This window comes from Rhyacophila brunnea, unplaced genomic scaffold (genome assembly GCF_057557595.1).
Source record: "Rhyacophila brunnea isolate RB1 unplaced genomic scaffold, BYU_Rbru_1.0 scaffold_22, whole genome shotgun sequence".
Classification (NCBI taxonomy): Eukaryota; Metazoa; Arthropoda; class Insecta; order Trichoptera; family Rhyacophilidae; genus Rhyacophila; species Rhyacophila brunnea.
The window spans coordinates 11,982,363-12,000,567 of NW_028232882.1; the positions used below are offsets into that span (position 1 = coordinate 11,982,363).

An 18,205-nucleotide genomic window follows, 5' to 3' on the forward strand; every position below is an offset into this window, starting at 1 on the left:
GACTAGACCTACAAAACCACCGATTTGGAATCCAAGAATAATCGTGGACTACCTCAAGAAAACAACACCACTAGTATACAACCTATATGAAGTTTCACGCAGAACAGATATATTATTATTACTCGCATCGGGACTACGGGTTCATGACCTTACCCTACTCAGTGTAGCGGATAATGACCTAGTAGATAATGGCGACCATATAATTATATGGCTAGTGTTTAGTTCCAAGACAGACACATCAAGGCACCGCCAATCTTGATGGAAATTAAGTGCGTCCAGTTGCCAAAACATCGATCCAGTATTTTGGCTACGAAAACTTATTTACGTTTCCAATGAGAGAAGAGAAGAGGGTTGTAATATTCCGGCATTATTTATCTCGTCAAGAGGCCCCCCAAAACCTGCGACTCGAGCGGTCATCGGAAATTGGGTGAAGTCAGTACTCGCTGATGCAGGGGTACAGGAATCACCAGGCAGTACTCGATCAGCAGTCGCCTCTCTAAATTGGTTAGAGAATTACCCCATAGATGACATCCTGCAGAGAGGTAATTGGCGCCAAGAAGCTACTTTTAAAATATTTTACCAGAGACCGATAGACACACAGACTTCTACAGCGGGGGAACAAAATATGTTGACCTCTCTGTTCAGCCCGGTGCACTGAGTCTAAAAGCAAAGAGATGTTATACCGAATTCGCATGTTAGGTTCATCCAACCTATCTTGCAGGATCTATCTTGCTTTACCGGGTGATAACAAACAGATATCTCAAGGGACTTCAGAGTCAATATCGAATAATGAAAGGACTTTTACCTACCATTAAAACTCTTATTATTCTTGTTGACTCTGAAGTCCAGAGAACACCTACATGGTTTCCTTGAGACATATCAAATAATTGAATGACCAAAGACAAAGGACGCTACGATAGAAGCGTCGGCCCTGCCAGCCTGCTAAACAAGATAGGCAACCAGGAGATACATAGTCGAGAAGAAAAGGGGGTAAAAAGAGGCCAGCACAGAAGAACACAAGGCAAAAAATACGATCAACATCTCAAGGGACTTCAGAGTCAACAAGAATAATAAGAGTTTTAGTGGTAGGTAAAACTCCTTTCATTATGTAGGCAAAGTATGTATTTTACGTACCATGTTTTTGTTTAAAGATAGGTATCGATGTAACCAAAAATTAGATAAAGTTAATTCATTAATTCCTGCCTATCCAAACCATAATCGATAAAAAATATTATTCTATCCATAAAATATCTAAAATTATGTACGTACGTTGGTACCTACATATATTTTTTGAAAATCATGAGCGCTCCAGTTCAATTTTTTTAAAGAACTATCATGTCATTCGCCAGTTGTGCAATGTCTTTGGCCAGTTTTCTTATTCCTTCGCACGTTTACATTTTTTTAAACCTTCCTACGTACCTACATGCTATAAATTATAATATTATGTACCTACCGTATTAATAAAATTAATCACAGTTTGTATTTTAAGTATTTGTTGTAAAAAGGTTTTATTTGAAATACCGGTAAATTGTTGGTTGTTTATGGATTCGCCAGCTCGCATTATTGTCTATTGACAACTTGTGTAAAGATGGCGCTTATAATTAAGATTGTGCTTTATTGTAAATAATACATGTATTTTTTATAAAAACAGTGTTAAATATTGACTAATTTGCGGTAATTATATTACTTAATCATATCCGGTTCTTAAAATTTCATTTAAATGTCAATTACATTCAGATTTGTGCTTTTGTTAGCGAACAATAACATGTAATAAATCAGTCAGACTTGTCAATAATTACAATAGTCTATTCTTGTTTTTTTTTTTTTTTGTCACCGAAGAATAGCTATTCGCCAAACTTTCTCTTGAAGAATAGAACCAAGAATTCAATTGAAATTGTAGTTTATGCCTTACGCGGTGCTATAAAGTGATCCAATTGTGTTTTTGCAGAGATGTTCCGACACCAGACACATCCGCGCAATGTACACCCTTACCAGACGACCGTGGTTCCTCGGTCGGATGCTCAATTTCACCATTCCACGCAGCAGCGGATGAAGTATCCGTGGCTGGAAAATCCTCCGTTTCATCCGCCACTAGAATGCCAAAGCACAAATAGTTCAAATTCGGATAATTATCATGTAAGTAAAATCTGTCATCATACCTAACATGGTGACATACTTTTCATCATTGAAATGTGTGATAATTGCATTATCAGACGTATATTCAGAGATAAAAGGAAGTCTCTCCCGGTAAGTAATATGGAGTAAGTGCAGATTGTCATTTCATTCAACAACACAGAATCTGGGTCAAAAAAGAATGTTTTTACCATTCTTATACACCATGTTAGCTCCAGATGATTCCGTGGTGCTTTTTACTGGTTCTCCGTCTTCTTTATCTGTCAGTCGCCATTTTGGAATCAGCTATCTTTTTGTCATCGAATTATAGTACGCGATCCAAGACATTATAGTATTTCGGCAAAAATTATAGGACGTGTAAGTTTTTTGTTTGTCACATAAACATAACGGAGAATTCGAGAAATTCCGATGCCCTGCTTTATTAAAACACCTCTTGCGACCGAAAAATGCTAACACCGCCCGCCGTCATTAACTGTCACGTTAGTTTTTTAGAGTATACAACGCAAGACTACGTCCATAGACTAATATCGCACACTGAAATCTTATATTATTTAGGTACTGTTCGGTTATCAGGAATACAGCGGAAAACACATTTTGAAAATACCCGATATACTGGATTATTTGTTAGTTTGGGTTAGGTTTGGTTAGGTTAACCTAACAAATAATCCAGTTTATCGGCTATTTTCAAAATGTGTTTTCCGCTGTATTTCTGATAACCGAACAGTACTTACCATTATTTATTATTATACTTACTACGTCCCTCGCTTCACGTTATTACGATTTGCTGTGATTGAAGTACGAACATTTTACGGAACTTTAAATATCGACAATATAGACAACTTTTAAACGCAATGAAATAAGCAATGGGGAATATTCGCGCAACCGGCGAATTCAATTAATTCCATTTTTCAAAATTGTGGTATTTTTGATGTACTATACTTTTTTAATAGTACGCGGACGAAAATGTTACTTTTTTAATAGTACGCGAACCAAAGTATACTATAATTATGGTTCGGTTGGCAACACTGCGCTTATTGACAGATGACAGCAAGCGGTGGCGGAGAACCAGTAAAAAGACCCGATTCCGTTAATTCATACACATATTAAGAAACACAGCTTAATTCACCTCATGCACCTGACAGTGACGAAGACTGCTTGTTGGACAGAGTATATCAAGTGAAAATAATAACAATACACGGATAGTGGTGAATGCGTTACAATATTATTATATCCTACCTGCTATGTGCAGAAATTTATTCTGGCATATAAGTATACTGAAAGTTGGACAATGAATATTGCCATGTGTCACCAGACGTTATCCTACGGGTATATTATGACAAATTGATCGCTGGGTCAAATGCAAAGATGTTGACGTAGACGCTATGTTCAACTAATTATGAACTTTTTGCATAGTTGGCGGATTAGCAAAACATTAAATAACATGGCAACATCGCATTTGGCGATCTAAAATGTTATCAGTATTCCAATATTTATAAAATTTAAGTAATTTCATGGCGACTTAATCAGTAGTTTATTTGAATAAGTGCACACAACGCAGACACAAATATCCCTAGCATTTATTTAAATATTAACATTATTATTGTGTTCATTATTCACAGGTCTGGTGTCTTATCATGTATGCATATTGAATGCATGGATATTATTCCTTGTAATCGCCATTTTTGGTTGGTGTTTGAATAGATAATTGGTACTCAAAACAATTTTGATTTGTCCGGAATGAGTAAACTTAACTTCTGCTCACAATACGTACATATTTGACGTATCTTACGTCTATTTTCATTTCTCCACCAGTTATGTACCCAAAAATCAGCTATGTAACGCATAAACCCACTTTTTTAACGTAAGTATCACTAAGCATAGAACTGTAATTGTGTATTGTAATCATTTACTTCCGTCGAACAGGTATTCTTCGCCACTAACTAATTCTAATGTATAGTGGCAGTTCTCTAAAACAATCACCTTCATCTATAATAATTACATAACGCTACCCGATTAATGCTTCTAACATAGGTATTGCATCTGAAGAGTTCGTCATTTCTATTGGATATCATTAGCCATAATAACAATGATCATTCTGTTACATACAAGTTACAGTATTACTGCACTAAACCAATTGATATTGGGCTTCTTATATTTTGGTATAACTGGTTGCTTTCTATTCTCTATTCTAATATTTTATCAATACATTAGCCCGGACAGTATGTAGGTACCAGTAGCGGAGGGTGGAGGTAGGCTGTTAAGATCCGCCATAAATAGTGCACATTAAATTTTGTTAGTTAAACATATTTGTTTTTATTGAACTAAGAGTATAATTTATAGAGGGTATCAGTTAGTTTTTAAAAATCAATGAAACCCTGCCCAAGCCAAACCAAAATAGTTTTGGTATATTTTGAGCAATATGACAAAATTGTGCAAACTTTTTCATCCATACTTATTTTGGTTTTGTTCGATTAAGAATATACGGTTCATATTTTTTTTAATCAATTATACCCCGTCTAACCAAACTATAATAGACAAAAAATATTATTCTATCTATAAAATATTCAAAGTTATGTATGATTCAATTGCATAGTTTTAGATATTTTATAGATAGATGAGTATTTTTTGAGTATTATCTATTATAGTGACACATCCCTGTTACAGGCGGGCTTCTCCCGGTGTAAAATAATCATTTAGTAGTTATAAGCCGAAACGTAACCCTGACCTCTAGAAATGGCTTTATAAAACACTTAATCTGATTCCTTGCTCAACTGCTTAATATTTTATTCGTAGGTAAAGGCCTTCGTCCGGTGCGTGAAAATCACATACTGGGCAGAGGTGTAATTAAGATAAATTTTTAAGTGTAAATGATGATGGATGAAAGCGATTATTTTAAGACCAAATAAATTATATAAATAAGAGTATTATAATTATTATGAGTATTATCGTAAATTCAAAAAATGCAATTTTTGCCGCGGATAACGTAATCTTAAAGTTCGTCGCGCGTCCTCGTGATTCGCCAAATCAAAAAATCATCCGATCGGATTTGGCCAATCACGGGAGTTCTTTCATGAGTCAGCGTGGGTTCGAGAAGAATTTTGAGGGAAAAACCCCGTGGCAAGTTAGTGAGCGTCCAAAGAGCTTGGTAACTGGAAGGTTCTGCGCGACTCACTTAAAATTTAATAACGAAAGAATACCTAAAACGATTGTAACTTTAAAAACGCAAATAAACTTCTATAAAATAACAAGGGGTATCATTTACCCTTCACCTATCATCCCGAGAAAAACAAATTTTAACACCACTCCGGACATCATTACTGAGCAAGCCGAAAAAGACGAGGTTTGTAACCTGAGAAAAGCCACAAACCCGTCCTCGTGCTTTTGGGGGTGTTAATAGCTTGGTTTTCGCAGGGTTTAATTGAATTTTAAAAACAAACTAACACCACCTGTAAATTGTAGTCTTATTTCAATGAAAACAAATACGTATGACTGACAAAGGTTGGTGTGCATTATTTATGGCAGATTTTAACAGCCTACCTCCACTCTTCGCCACTGGTAGGTACTTTTATTAGCCCCAGACAACGGTTTGATTATTCTTACCCATATACTTATAATGAGAAGAACTGGTTCGAGTAACCGCCTGTAGTCAGTGGACTGTTGTGTGAAGTGGTGAAGACTCCTTAGCAATTAAAAAATACCAGCGGTGACGACTCGATTGCAAGCCATTGTTGAGCTTCGATTTCTAAATGAAATGCGTAAAGTAAGCAAGTGTAAATGTATTGATGGACGACATCATAAAAAAGTATTTGCACGGTATAGAGAAAGAAGATGTTCAGCAAACAATGTGCCGAATAGCCAGAAAAACGAAATTGTGTGTCTGCAAAGAGAGATTTTTGTAAAAATAACAGTCTGCCGATGGCGTTACAAGGATATAATAAACCATTATTTACAAAAATTAGAAAAAAGAAAGAAAACCTTTTTTTGAGTTGTCTGTATCATCATATTTTTAAAAGCTTGCAGATTGGTAAACGTTTTCAACTTATGAAATCTAGAGTAACCGTTATTTTGAAGTTCATATCATAACTTCGAATGCATTAATTATTCTGAATTCTGATTTATCTGAATTATTTTATTTTTATTATTCTGAATATGATATAACTGCGAGCGACGCAGTGAAACAATAGACTCTAATGACATTAAAAATGCAGTCACCGAAATGCATCAGATCTCGTCCAGGAGCATTTCTATAAATAAAATACAGACTGAAGGAAAAACACATATTCTTACTATCCTAAAGTTTTTCACTAACGCTAGGAATATTTATCACGAAAATATTTTAGGTTAAAAACAAACGTATTATATTCGGGTGTTAAGTGAGAAACAACAATAAACTAAAAACAATTTGGACTGTCAACCGAAATATCACCGGTGTCAGTTTATCTCAATTACGTTTATGAAAAATGATTGAGTTATTGCATTTCCATATACAGGTAGCGCATTATACAAATGTCCATAACCAGTGGTCGACGCAGAGCCACTCGGACGGGCTGTCGTCCCCCGTCTACCACTCCCCGTACCCTACGGACAACCCTCGGATGTCTCCATCACTGCTCGACGGTTACTCCAAACCTTTTCGGGGCATCGGCGATATACCCACCTATTCACTTCCTATGGGCGCTCATGTAAGTAGAGGACGTGTCAAATATTCAAAGATTGGTCGTTTTGTCCTGTCAGGAATAGAATGTGAAGGCTATATGTTTCACAGGTAGAATCTCAGACGCTTGTCGAATCTTTTAACACACTGACTAAAGGCTTTGGTGGGTGAATCATGTAGTATCAAAAAATGTCTAAGGTCTATGGATTTTTTTGCAGAAATAAAAGACATGGTTAAATTCTATATTATGTTCTTCTTTCCTAAATACATGGCGTGTGCTTATGAAATATTTCAATAAAAACTCAATGACTATGGGGCATATATTTTTAAATACATTATGAGAAATAAATGTCTTCGTTCAGCGGTAGAATTCATTTATTGAAGGTGTTACTTTGTGGTGAAATAAAATCATTTGCATGCATGCTTGCTCAGGAATCGGCAAGCAGTGGCGGCGGGGAGTTCTGCGAGAGTGTGGCGGTTCCCGCGACCAGGAGTCCCGTGCCAAGTGAAGCCCCCGCTCCCGGAGGTTGCGGGGGACACTGTCCCGGCTTCGAATACGTCTGCTATTATGTTTTACAGGTAATTTTACCGTAAAGAAAACCCTCTTCCATTAACCATGGACATAAGACCTCATCAATTTTATCCATCCAGTTTAGTTGAAATTCACAAATACATTTCACTCAAGCACATGAGTGCGTTAATAAGGTGGAAAATTAAGAATTTCATTAATTTTTTGGGTCTAAATCAATGTATAAAATTTATAAAACGGATGCTTTTGCCATTATGATAACTCATTATGTTATACATATACGCAATGGTCATAATTTGTACAATACAATAATGTTATTTCAAATAGCATCATAGATTTAACTTAATTTCAACTTCACATTGTTTGTCAAATATACTCATAAAACTTTTTATTGGGAGTTTGTAATTTACTCGTAAGTTGTTATAAATTGTAACATTTTGCGATGTATATATAATATATAGCAAGTCTATTCTTATTTTTCAATGATCGTGAAAGCATTTCACTACGAGGGGGGTACTGTGGTAACCTAAGCCTAAGTCACTCCATTGTCAGTATCAAAAGCACTAACACGCATGCCTGTAAAATATAATATTTTTACTTCATTCAAGTATCCGAATAAACGCAACAACTCAGTGAATAGTAATGGATTATAAATGTTCAACACCACGTTGTAACTTGTACCCACAGTATATTATTTCGAGAACTATTCTTTACCATTCAATTAAATGCTAGTTGATGAATGGTATGAATGATGTTGGTTACTGTCCAAACCACATGTTATTTTGCCAGACTGGACAATTCTTTACTTACGACTAATCTATTTTCAATTGGCTATATAAGCAGTAAGTATTAACTCTATACCGCCAGTTGAATATTTACCATAAGAGAATGATAACTGAAGAATCCAAAAGACAAAACACGAGCCGCTAAAAATGAAATAGTACGTGGCGTAATTCAATAAGAATTCTTCCATGATTTTTATTTACTTTTTTGTTTTCAGATAATATTTGTGATTGGAATTTTGACTGGCATATCGTTATGCATAGCAGGAAGTGTCTTGAAGAGAAGCAACCGCGGTGGCGATCTGGGAGTCCTAGTTTATATTGGTGAGTGAATTCTTCATTTTATTGCTTTCGGCTAACTATGATACCAATTGCATGATAACCGATGTCCTTGTAATGATCAATACATAATTGATTGCAGGTTGTTTAGCATCAATGGTGTGTGGTCTGCTCTTGGGAGTGCAGTGCTGCGTCAGAAGAAGCAACAAGAAGCGAGGAAAGCAACTGCGGATGAGGAGTGCCCAACCCGATTGTATACCCCTCGACACTATACCAGTAAGCTATTGCTACTCACTCCAACAAACTCATCAATAATCGATGTGGGTAGATGTGGATTATCGATCATCACATTTTTACTCACTGTACTAGTCTATGATTACTATCAACCATTAAACTTTTTCTAGTCTATTGAAAATAAATTTTTATCTCTTCCACAAGAATCTGGCCGTTTTTGGTTGTGTATTATATTCATTTTATACTGAAACTGCGTTTTCAGCCTATTTTCCAGTTGATGAAGTTATTTTCGTGTCAATTTACCGAGTGTGAAATAAGTATACAAAATAAATTCCGTCCGAAGAAAGCCCATATCATTTAACAGTGGCCCCTAGAAAACATCTTGCAACCCCCACCTCCCCTCTGACAACTGGAACTCTGTGATCTAGAGTCAATCTGTCCAACATTGCATCCTTTTTCTGAAATCGTATTCCCACAGCCATGATTCTATCTTACCTCTGGCAGCGGAGGAATCAGAAGAAGTTTAATGTTTTTTTTTTTGCTCTAGAATATAGCAATGGAGGACCGTGGCGGCAGTGTCACGATCCAAGGTCAGATTGTTCCGACACGACAACTTCAGCCGCTGCTCTTTCCGCCTCCATCTTCTGTCGCGTCCACTTTTCCAAGGGACTACTACAGGTGATTTAAATTTATTATATTTGAAACAGTGCTTCAAACCGGAACTGATCTGAAAAAACCAATTTTTTTTCGGTTCATTAACATGCGATTACAATTGCGACACTAGTCATCGACGGAAACACCAATTCGACAAGCATAATACATATATATACGAAATAAATGTGCTGTTTTTCATTTGAAATGTGTGTCAAAATCAAGGCGCAAAGAAATCATTCACGATCGTGTGACGCATCTCGACATAATTTATAATATATTATTACACCCACGATAGCTGCGCAGCTTAAGCGTAGGCCTATAGAATTAAGGGTCCCGGGTTCGAATCCCGGGTCTGGCAAGTACATATTGTTTTTCAATTTGTGTATGAGTCAGAGTATGGACCTAATAGGTAATAGGTTGAGCAAGTGGCTGACATCCATTTCTCGTAAAAACAAAATCTGTTAATACAAACCTCCACTCTGTGGAGACCCATTTGATCTTATTAGAAAAAAAAATAATTCGAAGCCCTGATTTAAAACATCTTTACGGTTACTCAACTAGACAAGCTAGGTACTAGACTGAGCTGAACTCAATGATAACTGAGGTCAAGCAGCGCTATATATAGCTGAACGGCTGACCCCCTTCTCTTTTTGTATGCTGTAGTGGGAGTTGCCTGGGGGTTGTTGTGTGCGACATCCGAACGTGTGAGTGAGAAAGTACTGAATGCTTACACGTGATAATTTTTAAATATTGCATTTGCAACTGATGGTAAAAGATACGAATGACCAAATGTCATTGAAAAGGTTCTCCTTAAAAAATCTTAACCATAATCTGCGGGATCTTATAAGCTGATTGTACTAATGGTGTTTGCATGGTTAGGTCCAGCCAGCGCCACAACATGGACTTGAGTCCCACGGAAGAGTTGAACGGCGTCCCGTGGTGGAGACGGCAGTGACTCTCGGACTCCACCTCGTCCCACCGACTGATAGCTTACTTATAATACTCAACCTCTTTTTGTACAGACATTACTATTATAATAAGAATCATTGTCAAATATTGCATATTTTAATTTTATGAAAAAAAAATAATTCCAAAGCAAATTGCATTGCTTCTCGTTCCTTTGACTATAAGTGTATTGAACGGATACTCGTAGGGTTTGAATTGAGGCTTCTTTTTTCAAAAACCGATAAGTCCACATATGTTTCAAGTCTATCAAAAACACGTACTAGATAATTTCACACAAATGTAATGATTTATGGGCCAATTGCATGTCAACATTATGTAAATCTAACTAATTATGTACCTTATATCTACATACATGGTTAACAGTTTTAATAAATAACATAACCTCGGTGTCATTTTTTTTAATGAGATGTTATCTATATTTTTTAATGTTTTGTCATTTAAATTTTTTTTTTTTGACCATGTCCGATCCTAATAAGATCATATGGGCTTCCACAGAGTCGAGGTTTGTAATTAACAGACTTTCTTTTTACGAGAAATGGATGTTAGCCACTTGCTCAACTTATTAGGTCCATACTCTGACCCATACACAAATTGAAAAACAATATGTGTACTTGCCAGACCCAAGATTCGAACATGGGACCCACGACGTTATAGGCCGATGCTTAAGCAGCGTGGCCATTTACATGCCTACATAGAATGATTAAAGGTTGCCATATCAGTTTCTAATAATGGGTCTGGTAAATTCACATTTTTATCAATGTGTGTTTGGACCTACATAATATGGTTGAGCAAATGGCTAATTTCCATTTCTCGTAAAAACAAAAATCTGTTACCTGAGGCCTATATAATCCTTTTCGGATTAAATATAGTAATGTGTGTGTTATAAATGGTTTATTTGAATAAATACACATTCTGTGAATACAGTGCACCTAGTATTTGTACAATACTAATTGAACTGTAAATGTCACTGTCAGTTGACTCAGAATATTTTCAAAGGTTTGAATGCATTTTTAATGCTACCAGTCTTTTGTGTTAGTAGTAAAATAATCGACAGGCCCACTCCAAGGAACTCAGCTGCCTTGGTGAAAAATCCAAATAGCCAAAATATGGGCATTTTCTTTGTTCTAATTACCACCAATATACCACAGCTATGTATTGAATTATGGACATATTATGTATCAGTATTTGAAAATAGACGCCTCAATTTTCTTTCCATAGCCAAAATGTTACCACATATTAATTCTTTGAAATGATAGGACGTGAATTAAACCAGACTTGTTTGAGATGGCTGTATTTTGCTATAATCAAGCTATGCTAATTTTACTGTAATATCTGGTTTATTTTTGCTTACAATTCAGTAGCGTCATTTTTTCGTGTGCATGACAAATCTGGTTTTGATTATTGCCTACTTTATTATATTATGTACAGCAGACTATAGACATTAAGAGCAACCATCGAATAATTATTCTCTTAACAGCTTAATGTCCGCATGTTTTTTTATTGAACTACACCTGGCGGCCGGGCGATTTTGCAAAAAATTCGCAAAAAATTGTCATTTCACTAAATTCACTATAACTTGTAAACCAATTGAGATATCTTAACCAAATTTGATTTGATGGCTTCCAGATACTTCGCCGCATAAATCAATGCCATTTGAGCAGTGGTTCTATATCTGTGGGTTGCATACTTATGTGGTGTAGTGAAAAAAACTTAAATCTACTAAAAGGTCTTTTTTTTAAATATGTAAAATCTACTTTTTCACATTGTTTTCTTTGCTTTTATGATCATAGGTGTGAGAATTTAATTGGATGAACTCTTTAAATACAATTGTAGAATACAAGTAATTTAGAAAATCATAAAAAAATATATTATAGATAATAACAAATTCCACCTATCATTTATGGGTTGATTGGTAAATACACAATTGCAACTTGTGTTTACGTCATCGATAGACCTATATTGAATCTGAAGATGCCGAAAGGTGAAACCCAGATGGTTAGAACGATTTAAACCACGAAAAGTACACTATTCTCAAGAATTTAGCTGTAAATAGATTATTTTACTTGAAACCATATTTGTTTTGACGAGGAAGTGGAAAAAAAAAGGTTTTCCTACCCATACTGTATCTTTTGTGAGTATTATCTGCCCTCATAGACCCACAATAATATCTAATAAAAATATAAGAACGACGATAAAATCATGCTACAAACATTATCGAACAAAAATGATAATGTTATATCACATTATAAATACCCAAAGTTTAAAAATCTCTGCTTCTCAAATCATCCCTGTTGCAGATTCGACCCCATCCCCATGTCAGTTTGTTTCCTTATTTTTTTCAGTCATTCTGAGAAATCATAGGTTCATATTACTCTTATTAGTAGGTATTAAAGAAATCTGGGTAGTGTCGTATAAGTTTTTATACAATCTATATAAGTAAATTGTATTCAGTCTTTTTGAACTATCGGTCAAAATCGGTCAAAATTTAAAAATACAAATATATTATTATGAAAATGCACGTGTTCTTCTCACACACGTTAGTCTACCATCTAGGATTAGTTTTACAAAACTATTTAGTAAAAATAATAGTTTATTTTTTGTTAAATAATACGTTGATGTGTACTGTACGACAACATTATTTAGGCGACAACAGGAAGTCGCTCTTATCGCGTATAGAATATTTCACAGTGTTGTCATTTTTTGAGAAAACATATCCCGCGAAATTAGGTTTTAAGTTTATATCAATTCTATTCTCAGTAAGTTTATAAGTACATTAATTTATAAGTCTAATTATTGTTCAATAAATATCAATAGAATTTTTTTTTTCAAATAATTTCACCTCTTAATTATTACTATTATATTAGGTTAATTAATACAGCGTAATTATTGAATTTGGAAGGAAATGTATCATTGAACCCACATTAACTGATAATATTGCTGCAGGTATTTATTAATTAAATAACTATAACACAAATTATGACTAAAAAAGTAGAAGTGAAAGATATAACATATTCAATATTATATTGATGACCCAATCACATGTTTTATAATTTACAAATGATATCTTTATATCGTATTTTTAGTAAAATTGTTGTAGAAACACATACTTCTATAAATTAAATTATATCCACCTTACATAAATTTTAAAACAATATGTACCTACTTATTGGTTTAAAAATTAGGAAAAAATAGGACAATTCATTAACTAACTAATGATCATTTATACTTAATTATTATACGTCTAAAAATATTAATAAAACAGATTACGATACACATAACTTTATAATATACAAACATAATTTCCAGTATTTGGGGAAATATTTCTAGTATTACAACACTGAATTTTGACATACCTGACATGACAGGAACCCGTAAAATGGGCTTGTTGAAAGTATTGTATAGGCTCGCCTTTTAAATACGACTCTTTTTCTTCTTCGCAATAAATCAAAAGTTTACTGATAATAATTCGAACATCATTTCGTATTGTTTTAGACATCTTTTGAATATAAAAAGCTTCAAATTACGTAAATTGATAGATGCGTCCAATACGAAGTGTCAAAAATGTAATGAAAAATTTGGGGGCGTTCCTAATTTGAAACCGGAAGTTCGATTAGCTGTACGTAGTTCACAGATTTGCCACGTAGCCAAGATGAAGTTGCCGGACAATACACTACCATCTATCATCGACATTTGAAATCAAACTCAATTATAACCCAGTATTTTTTCAATAGAATGTAATGTATGACGTAGGACGCATATACGCGTCCACGGACAGCAAACAACGTACTTTAAGGACGCAAATACGAGTCCGCGGACATTAACTCTTTTACTCCCAGCTGATTTAGCCTAGCATATGCGAAAACTCCCAAGCGTTTTTTGACAACAAATCGTCGATTTAGTTTTTTTTAAATAACTAATTCTACACATGTTTTAAAAATTTGAAACTTTTTTTGTGTGTTCTCAATGGTGTATAAAGCAATAATAAGTAATAATATTGATAGTTTACATCAATAAAACAAAAGAAAAAAATAATGTATCAATATTTATTTAGAAATGAACGGATAAAACTATGTTTGAACAACAAAACAAGTGTGACAACATTTTTTTATTTATAATTGATATATCAAATTTTATAATATAATCTATCCTTATGTAGTAACAGAAAAAAAAATAAACATATTATTATTTCTCTATGAAATAGAATTTTTATAAAGTAATCAAAAAAAATCGTATAGTGTCAAGGTATTCAAGAATATTATTCAATTCACGAAATCGCAAGAGAATTCGATACAGTATCGACGACTAACTGATATGGAATGAAGTAATTTCAAAAAATAAGTCTCAAAGCACTAAATCATTTATAATATTATTTATATTCATGTATTTTTTCACCATCTTACCAAAAATACAGTGGCATCCATTGTTAGTTCAAAAATTACAAATTTCATTTTGTAATGTGATATATGAATCATAAAACAACTAAAAGAAATATCAGAATTTAAAATGTGTCATAAAAATAATGTTTTATTATTTTTATGACCCTCTTTGGTCTCAAGTTCGACAGCAGAGCAATTATGACTTGTGAGTTATTAGGGTATGGCATAATTATAAACAATGCCGACACTAAAATAAATGTTAGTCACCACCCAACACACAGTGAATATAATGCTTCGTCTACATGAACGAAATATGACGGGAAAAAATTTGGAATAAATCGAAAATTTGGTTCCAAACTTTCGGCCGATGGATCGGCCCAGATGGAGTTTTCGCATAGGTATGGTGGGCCGAAATATGGGCCCCGTGGGAGTAAAAGGGTTAAGCTGTTAATATATTATTGTCAAAAGAAAAACCTAAGTATATATCCGAATTGCGCAATAATATTATGTTACATACAATATTCTAAACATCTGCAGGATAAGGGTAGGAAATTCTCCTTAGAGCACATGGTTGCCACCTCAAAAAATCACTGTCGCTTGCCAGTCTACCCAGGTCACGGCATCCCCGAATGTCTATCGTATACACCCTGTGTATATAGTATTTAGCTACCTTCCAGAGCAATGATACTCAACCTTTTTATTCTTCGGGCCAAATACATATATTTGTAAAGTAACGCGGGCCGCATCACTACTGGCGTGACGAAAAAAATCATGAAACCCCCCCTATTTTACAAAACATTTTTGACATGTGTTTGTTAAATTAATCGTGTGCAATAGCAACACTCTTATACCAGATCTGTGGACCATAATAGCAATCCTCTTCGGGTGTCACTATCTGATTTAAATGATTTAAAATAAATTATGATTTTCACCATTTCAAGTATGTGGCTCCAAACAGAATAAAAGTTAAATATACAAACATTTTACGAAAAATAGTTGTTAGCATTTGACTAATTCATTAGGTTCATGCTTCGTTGAAAAAATAAAATGTATATTTTTTACTGTAACAATCTAAATACTTATCCGAAAAATAAAACTATCCTCGCATATGTGACAAATAAGCCAAAAATTAATGTCACTGACAAATTTAATTTTTAGATGTAATCTAATGTTACCTGAAATCATTTAAAAGATTTATCGCATATCATCATACTTATCATCAGCCTGGATCAATCCACTGGTGAATGAAGGCCTTTCCAAGCTGATTCGCTACTATATTGAACAATCAGTGCTTGCCAGCTAGCGAGACAGCAGGCTCCGCTAGTCTACATAACTAACTCTTAGAGGTCTCATAAATCCAACTACTCTACGCGTTTACAGTCGAAGGAGGTCATTTGCACACGCCTAGAAATCAGTCTGCTGTACATAATATCGTGGGTATTCTGCGAATAAGCATTAAGTCAAAAATACTAGTTTTGAGATAATCGAGTTTGAAAGTTTGGACGGTCTTAACTTGTTTTATACATATAAAAGGCAAATTCCTTTCTGCGATATTGCTTTGAGTATGACTTAGTGCAGTTTCGCACGCAGAATTTTGTGAATACAGCCTGAGAATGAGAGAAGCAAATGCACTAAGTCCCTTTAGTGCCTTTTCTCTGAATTGATGTATGTCTTTTTGACTTATAACATAAATTATCTTCGCCAATTTTATAGATATGACTGTGTGTGTTTTTGTAGACTATAGAGCGTACTCTTAATAAGATTACCTCATCATTAAGTCAAAACAGCAAAATTTTGACTTAGTGCTTTTTCGCAGAATACTCACGATATATACATATTTCTAATGTTATAAATTAATATCGAAAACTGCACATTTTTTTATATAAATCTACCTCTTCTAAATATTTCTTTTTATTCATGTGATGTTTTGATATTTGGAATGTTATTAATTTTAGTTATAATAATTATTAAGTTGCCACACTGAAAATTTTCTTCCATAAATACTGTTTTACGAATAAACATTTTTTTTATGTTACGCAAACTGTAAAACATAATAATATATCCTTAATAATTATTCTGCCTCCTTTTAATATATAAAGATCCATGGTTGCCTTATATAATTATGTATAGGAATATATAATCCTATTCGCAGTGTTAAAGATATTGCTTGAACATAAACTTTTTATTCCAATACATATTCTATATATCATAAATTTGTACTACATTAATAATTAAAGAAATCTGACAAATATTTTGCTGTGTCATCTGCAAAACTTTTCGCAGGTATAAACCTAATTAATCGGCTAATTCCTGTAATAAATCTGTTACTTATATATGTAATATGTTTTGATACTGTCGAGTTCCATTGCGCTGCTAAAAAATCACAAGAATATCACTAGACAAAGCATAGATTATTTTTAGTCATGCAATCGATTGGAGGTTGGTCAAGAATTATCTGACTGAATACAGGTAAGTTGGTCCATTCTATTTACCTGCCTATGTTTCCTTTATAAAAAAAAACCGGAAGGATTGTGTAAACTCCTGTCAAGAGTAGAAGTTGATTTCTAACGCCACGGAACCAAATGTATAAACCGGTCCCTTTCAAATTGTGTTGAACAATAATTATGTTACCCGCTTATTGTGATTATAGCTGAACTCAAAAATGGCAGCAAAATATAATAATACTTTGAACAGGACATAATATTTTATCCTAATGACTATTGAAATGACCCTCTGCTATAGGAAAGGGTTTAATTTTTAAATCTGTTAAATATGCACAAATTAACCATAATGCATATTTATGCGTGAATAAGAAAAGCGGTAAGTCAAATCAACATAAATATCCAAAACTCAATCTTTTGCAGATCTTGAAAAATACTGATTTGAGACTTAGTCCTCTTTTTCTTTATCACACAAAATTACAGTCGACTCTCGATTTACCATTGCAGCTGATTAACCGTGATATAGAAATATTAAAATAAGTAAGTACATAAAACTCTCATCACAATCGTCATTTCCGCGCTACAAATGATTAAATTCGCAGTATGTATATCGACCGTGTTTAGGAAAAAGGGCGTAACCCACACAACAAATTTTACGGGAGGCAAAAAACCTTTTTTGAAATATTTTGGTTTAATGTTGATAAAAAATAGGCACAGACATTTGGTGCATGATGATTGATGATTTGGTGTAATATCTTTTCGATCTACTAATAATTAAAGAAGTTATTACAGAAAAATCATTAAAATTGAAGGTAAATGCTTTTTTCCTTAAATTAAAACTTAATTAAAGCTCAATGAAAACCTGAATTTAGATAATAAATCGGGATTTGCGGCTTACTTCCTTTTTACAGAACATGTATTTAGTTGTATACATTAATATCTAATAAAAGCACTTTTCGAAAAATCGAGGGTTATGCCCTTTTTCCTAAACACAGTCAATATGGTGGGAAAAATACTTTTTGTCCATTTATTTATTAAAGTTCTAAATGATCCAATATTATTCATGTTTATTTACAGATGTACATTTATTTACTTCCTGTCGATGTGATTGTCAAAATATCCATAATTGCATAGTTTTAAATATTTTCATTGGTGTT

At 33.9% G+C, this 18,205-nt stretch overlaps 1 protein-coding gene across 1 annotated transcript; it reads left to right on the forward strand.

The window, feature by feature from the left end:
• Positions 1-1,580: 1,580 nt before the first annotated feature.
• Positions 1,581-12,088, forward strand: LOC147070045 (uncharacterized). The gene is made up of 9 exons (XM_085949612.1): positions 1,581-1,674; positions 1,949-2,136; positions 6,624-6,815; positions 7,220-7,366; positions 8,317-8,422; positions 8,520-8,653; positions 9,159-9,289; positions 10,145-11,099; positions 11,156-12,088. Exons 2-8 carry the CDS (start codon positions 1,951-1,953, stop codon positions 10,218-10,220), a joined length of 972 nt encoding a protein of 323 aa, XP_085805738.1. The 5' UTR covers positions 1,581-1,674; positions 1,949-1,950; the 3' UTR covers positions 10,221-11,099; positions 11,156-12,088.
• The last annotated feature ends 6,117 nt before the right edge of the window (positions 12,089-18,205 follow it).

What these genes read in the sequence shown, in the direction of transcription:
- LOC147070045 (XM_085949612.1), top strand. Translation starts at nt 1,951, where the DNA reads ATGTTCCGACACCAGACACATCCGCGCAATGTACACCCTTACCAGACG. An exon ending in CACTTCCTATGGGCGCTCAT is followed by an intron (nt 6,816 to 7,219) that starts GTAAGTAGAGGA and finishes ATGCTTGCTCAG; the next exon opens with GAATCGGCAAGCAGTGGCGG. An exon ending in TTTCCAAGGGACTACTACAG is followed by an intron (nt 9,290 to 10,144) that starts GTGATTTAAATT and finishes TTGCATGGTTAG; the next exon opens with GTCCAGCCAGCGCCACAACA.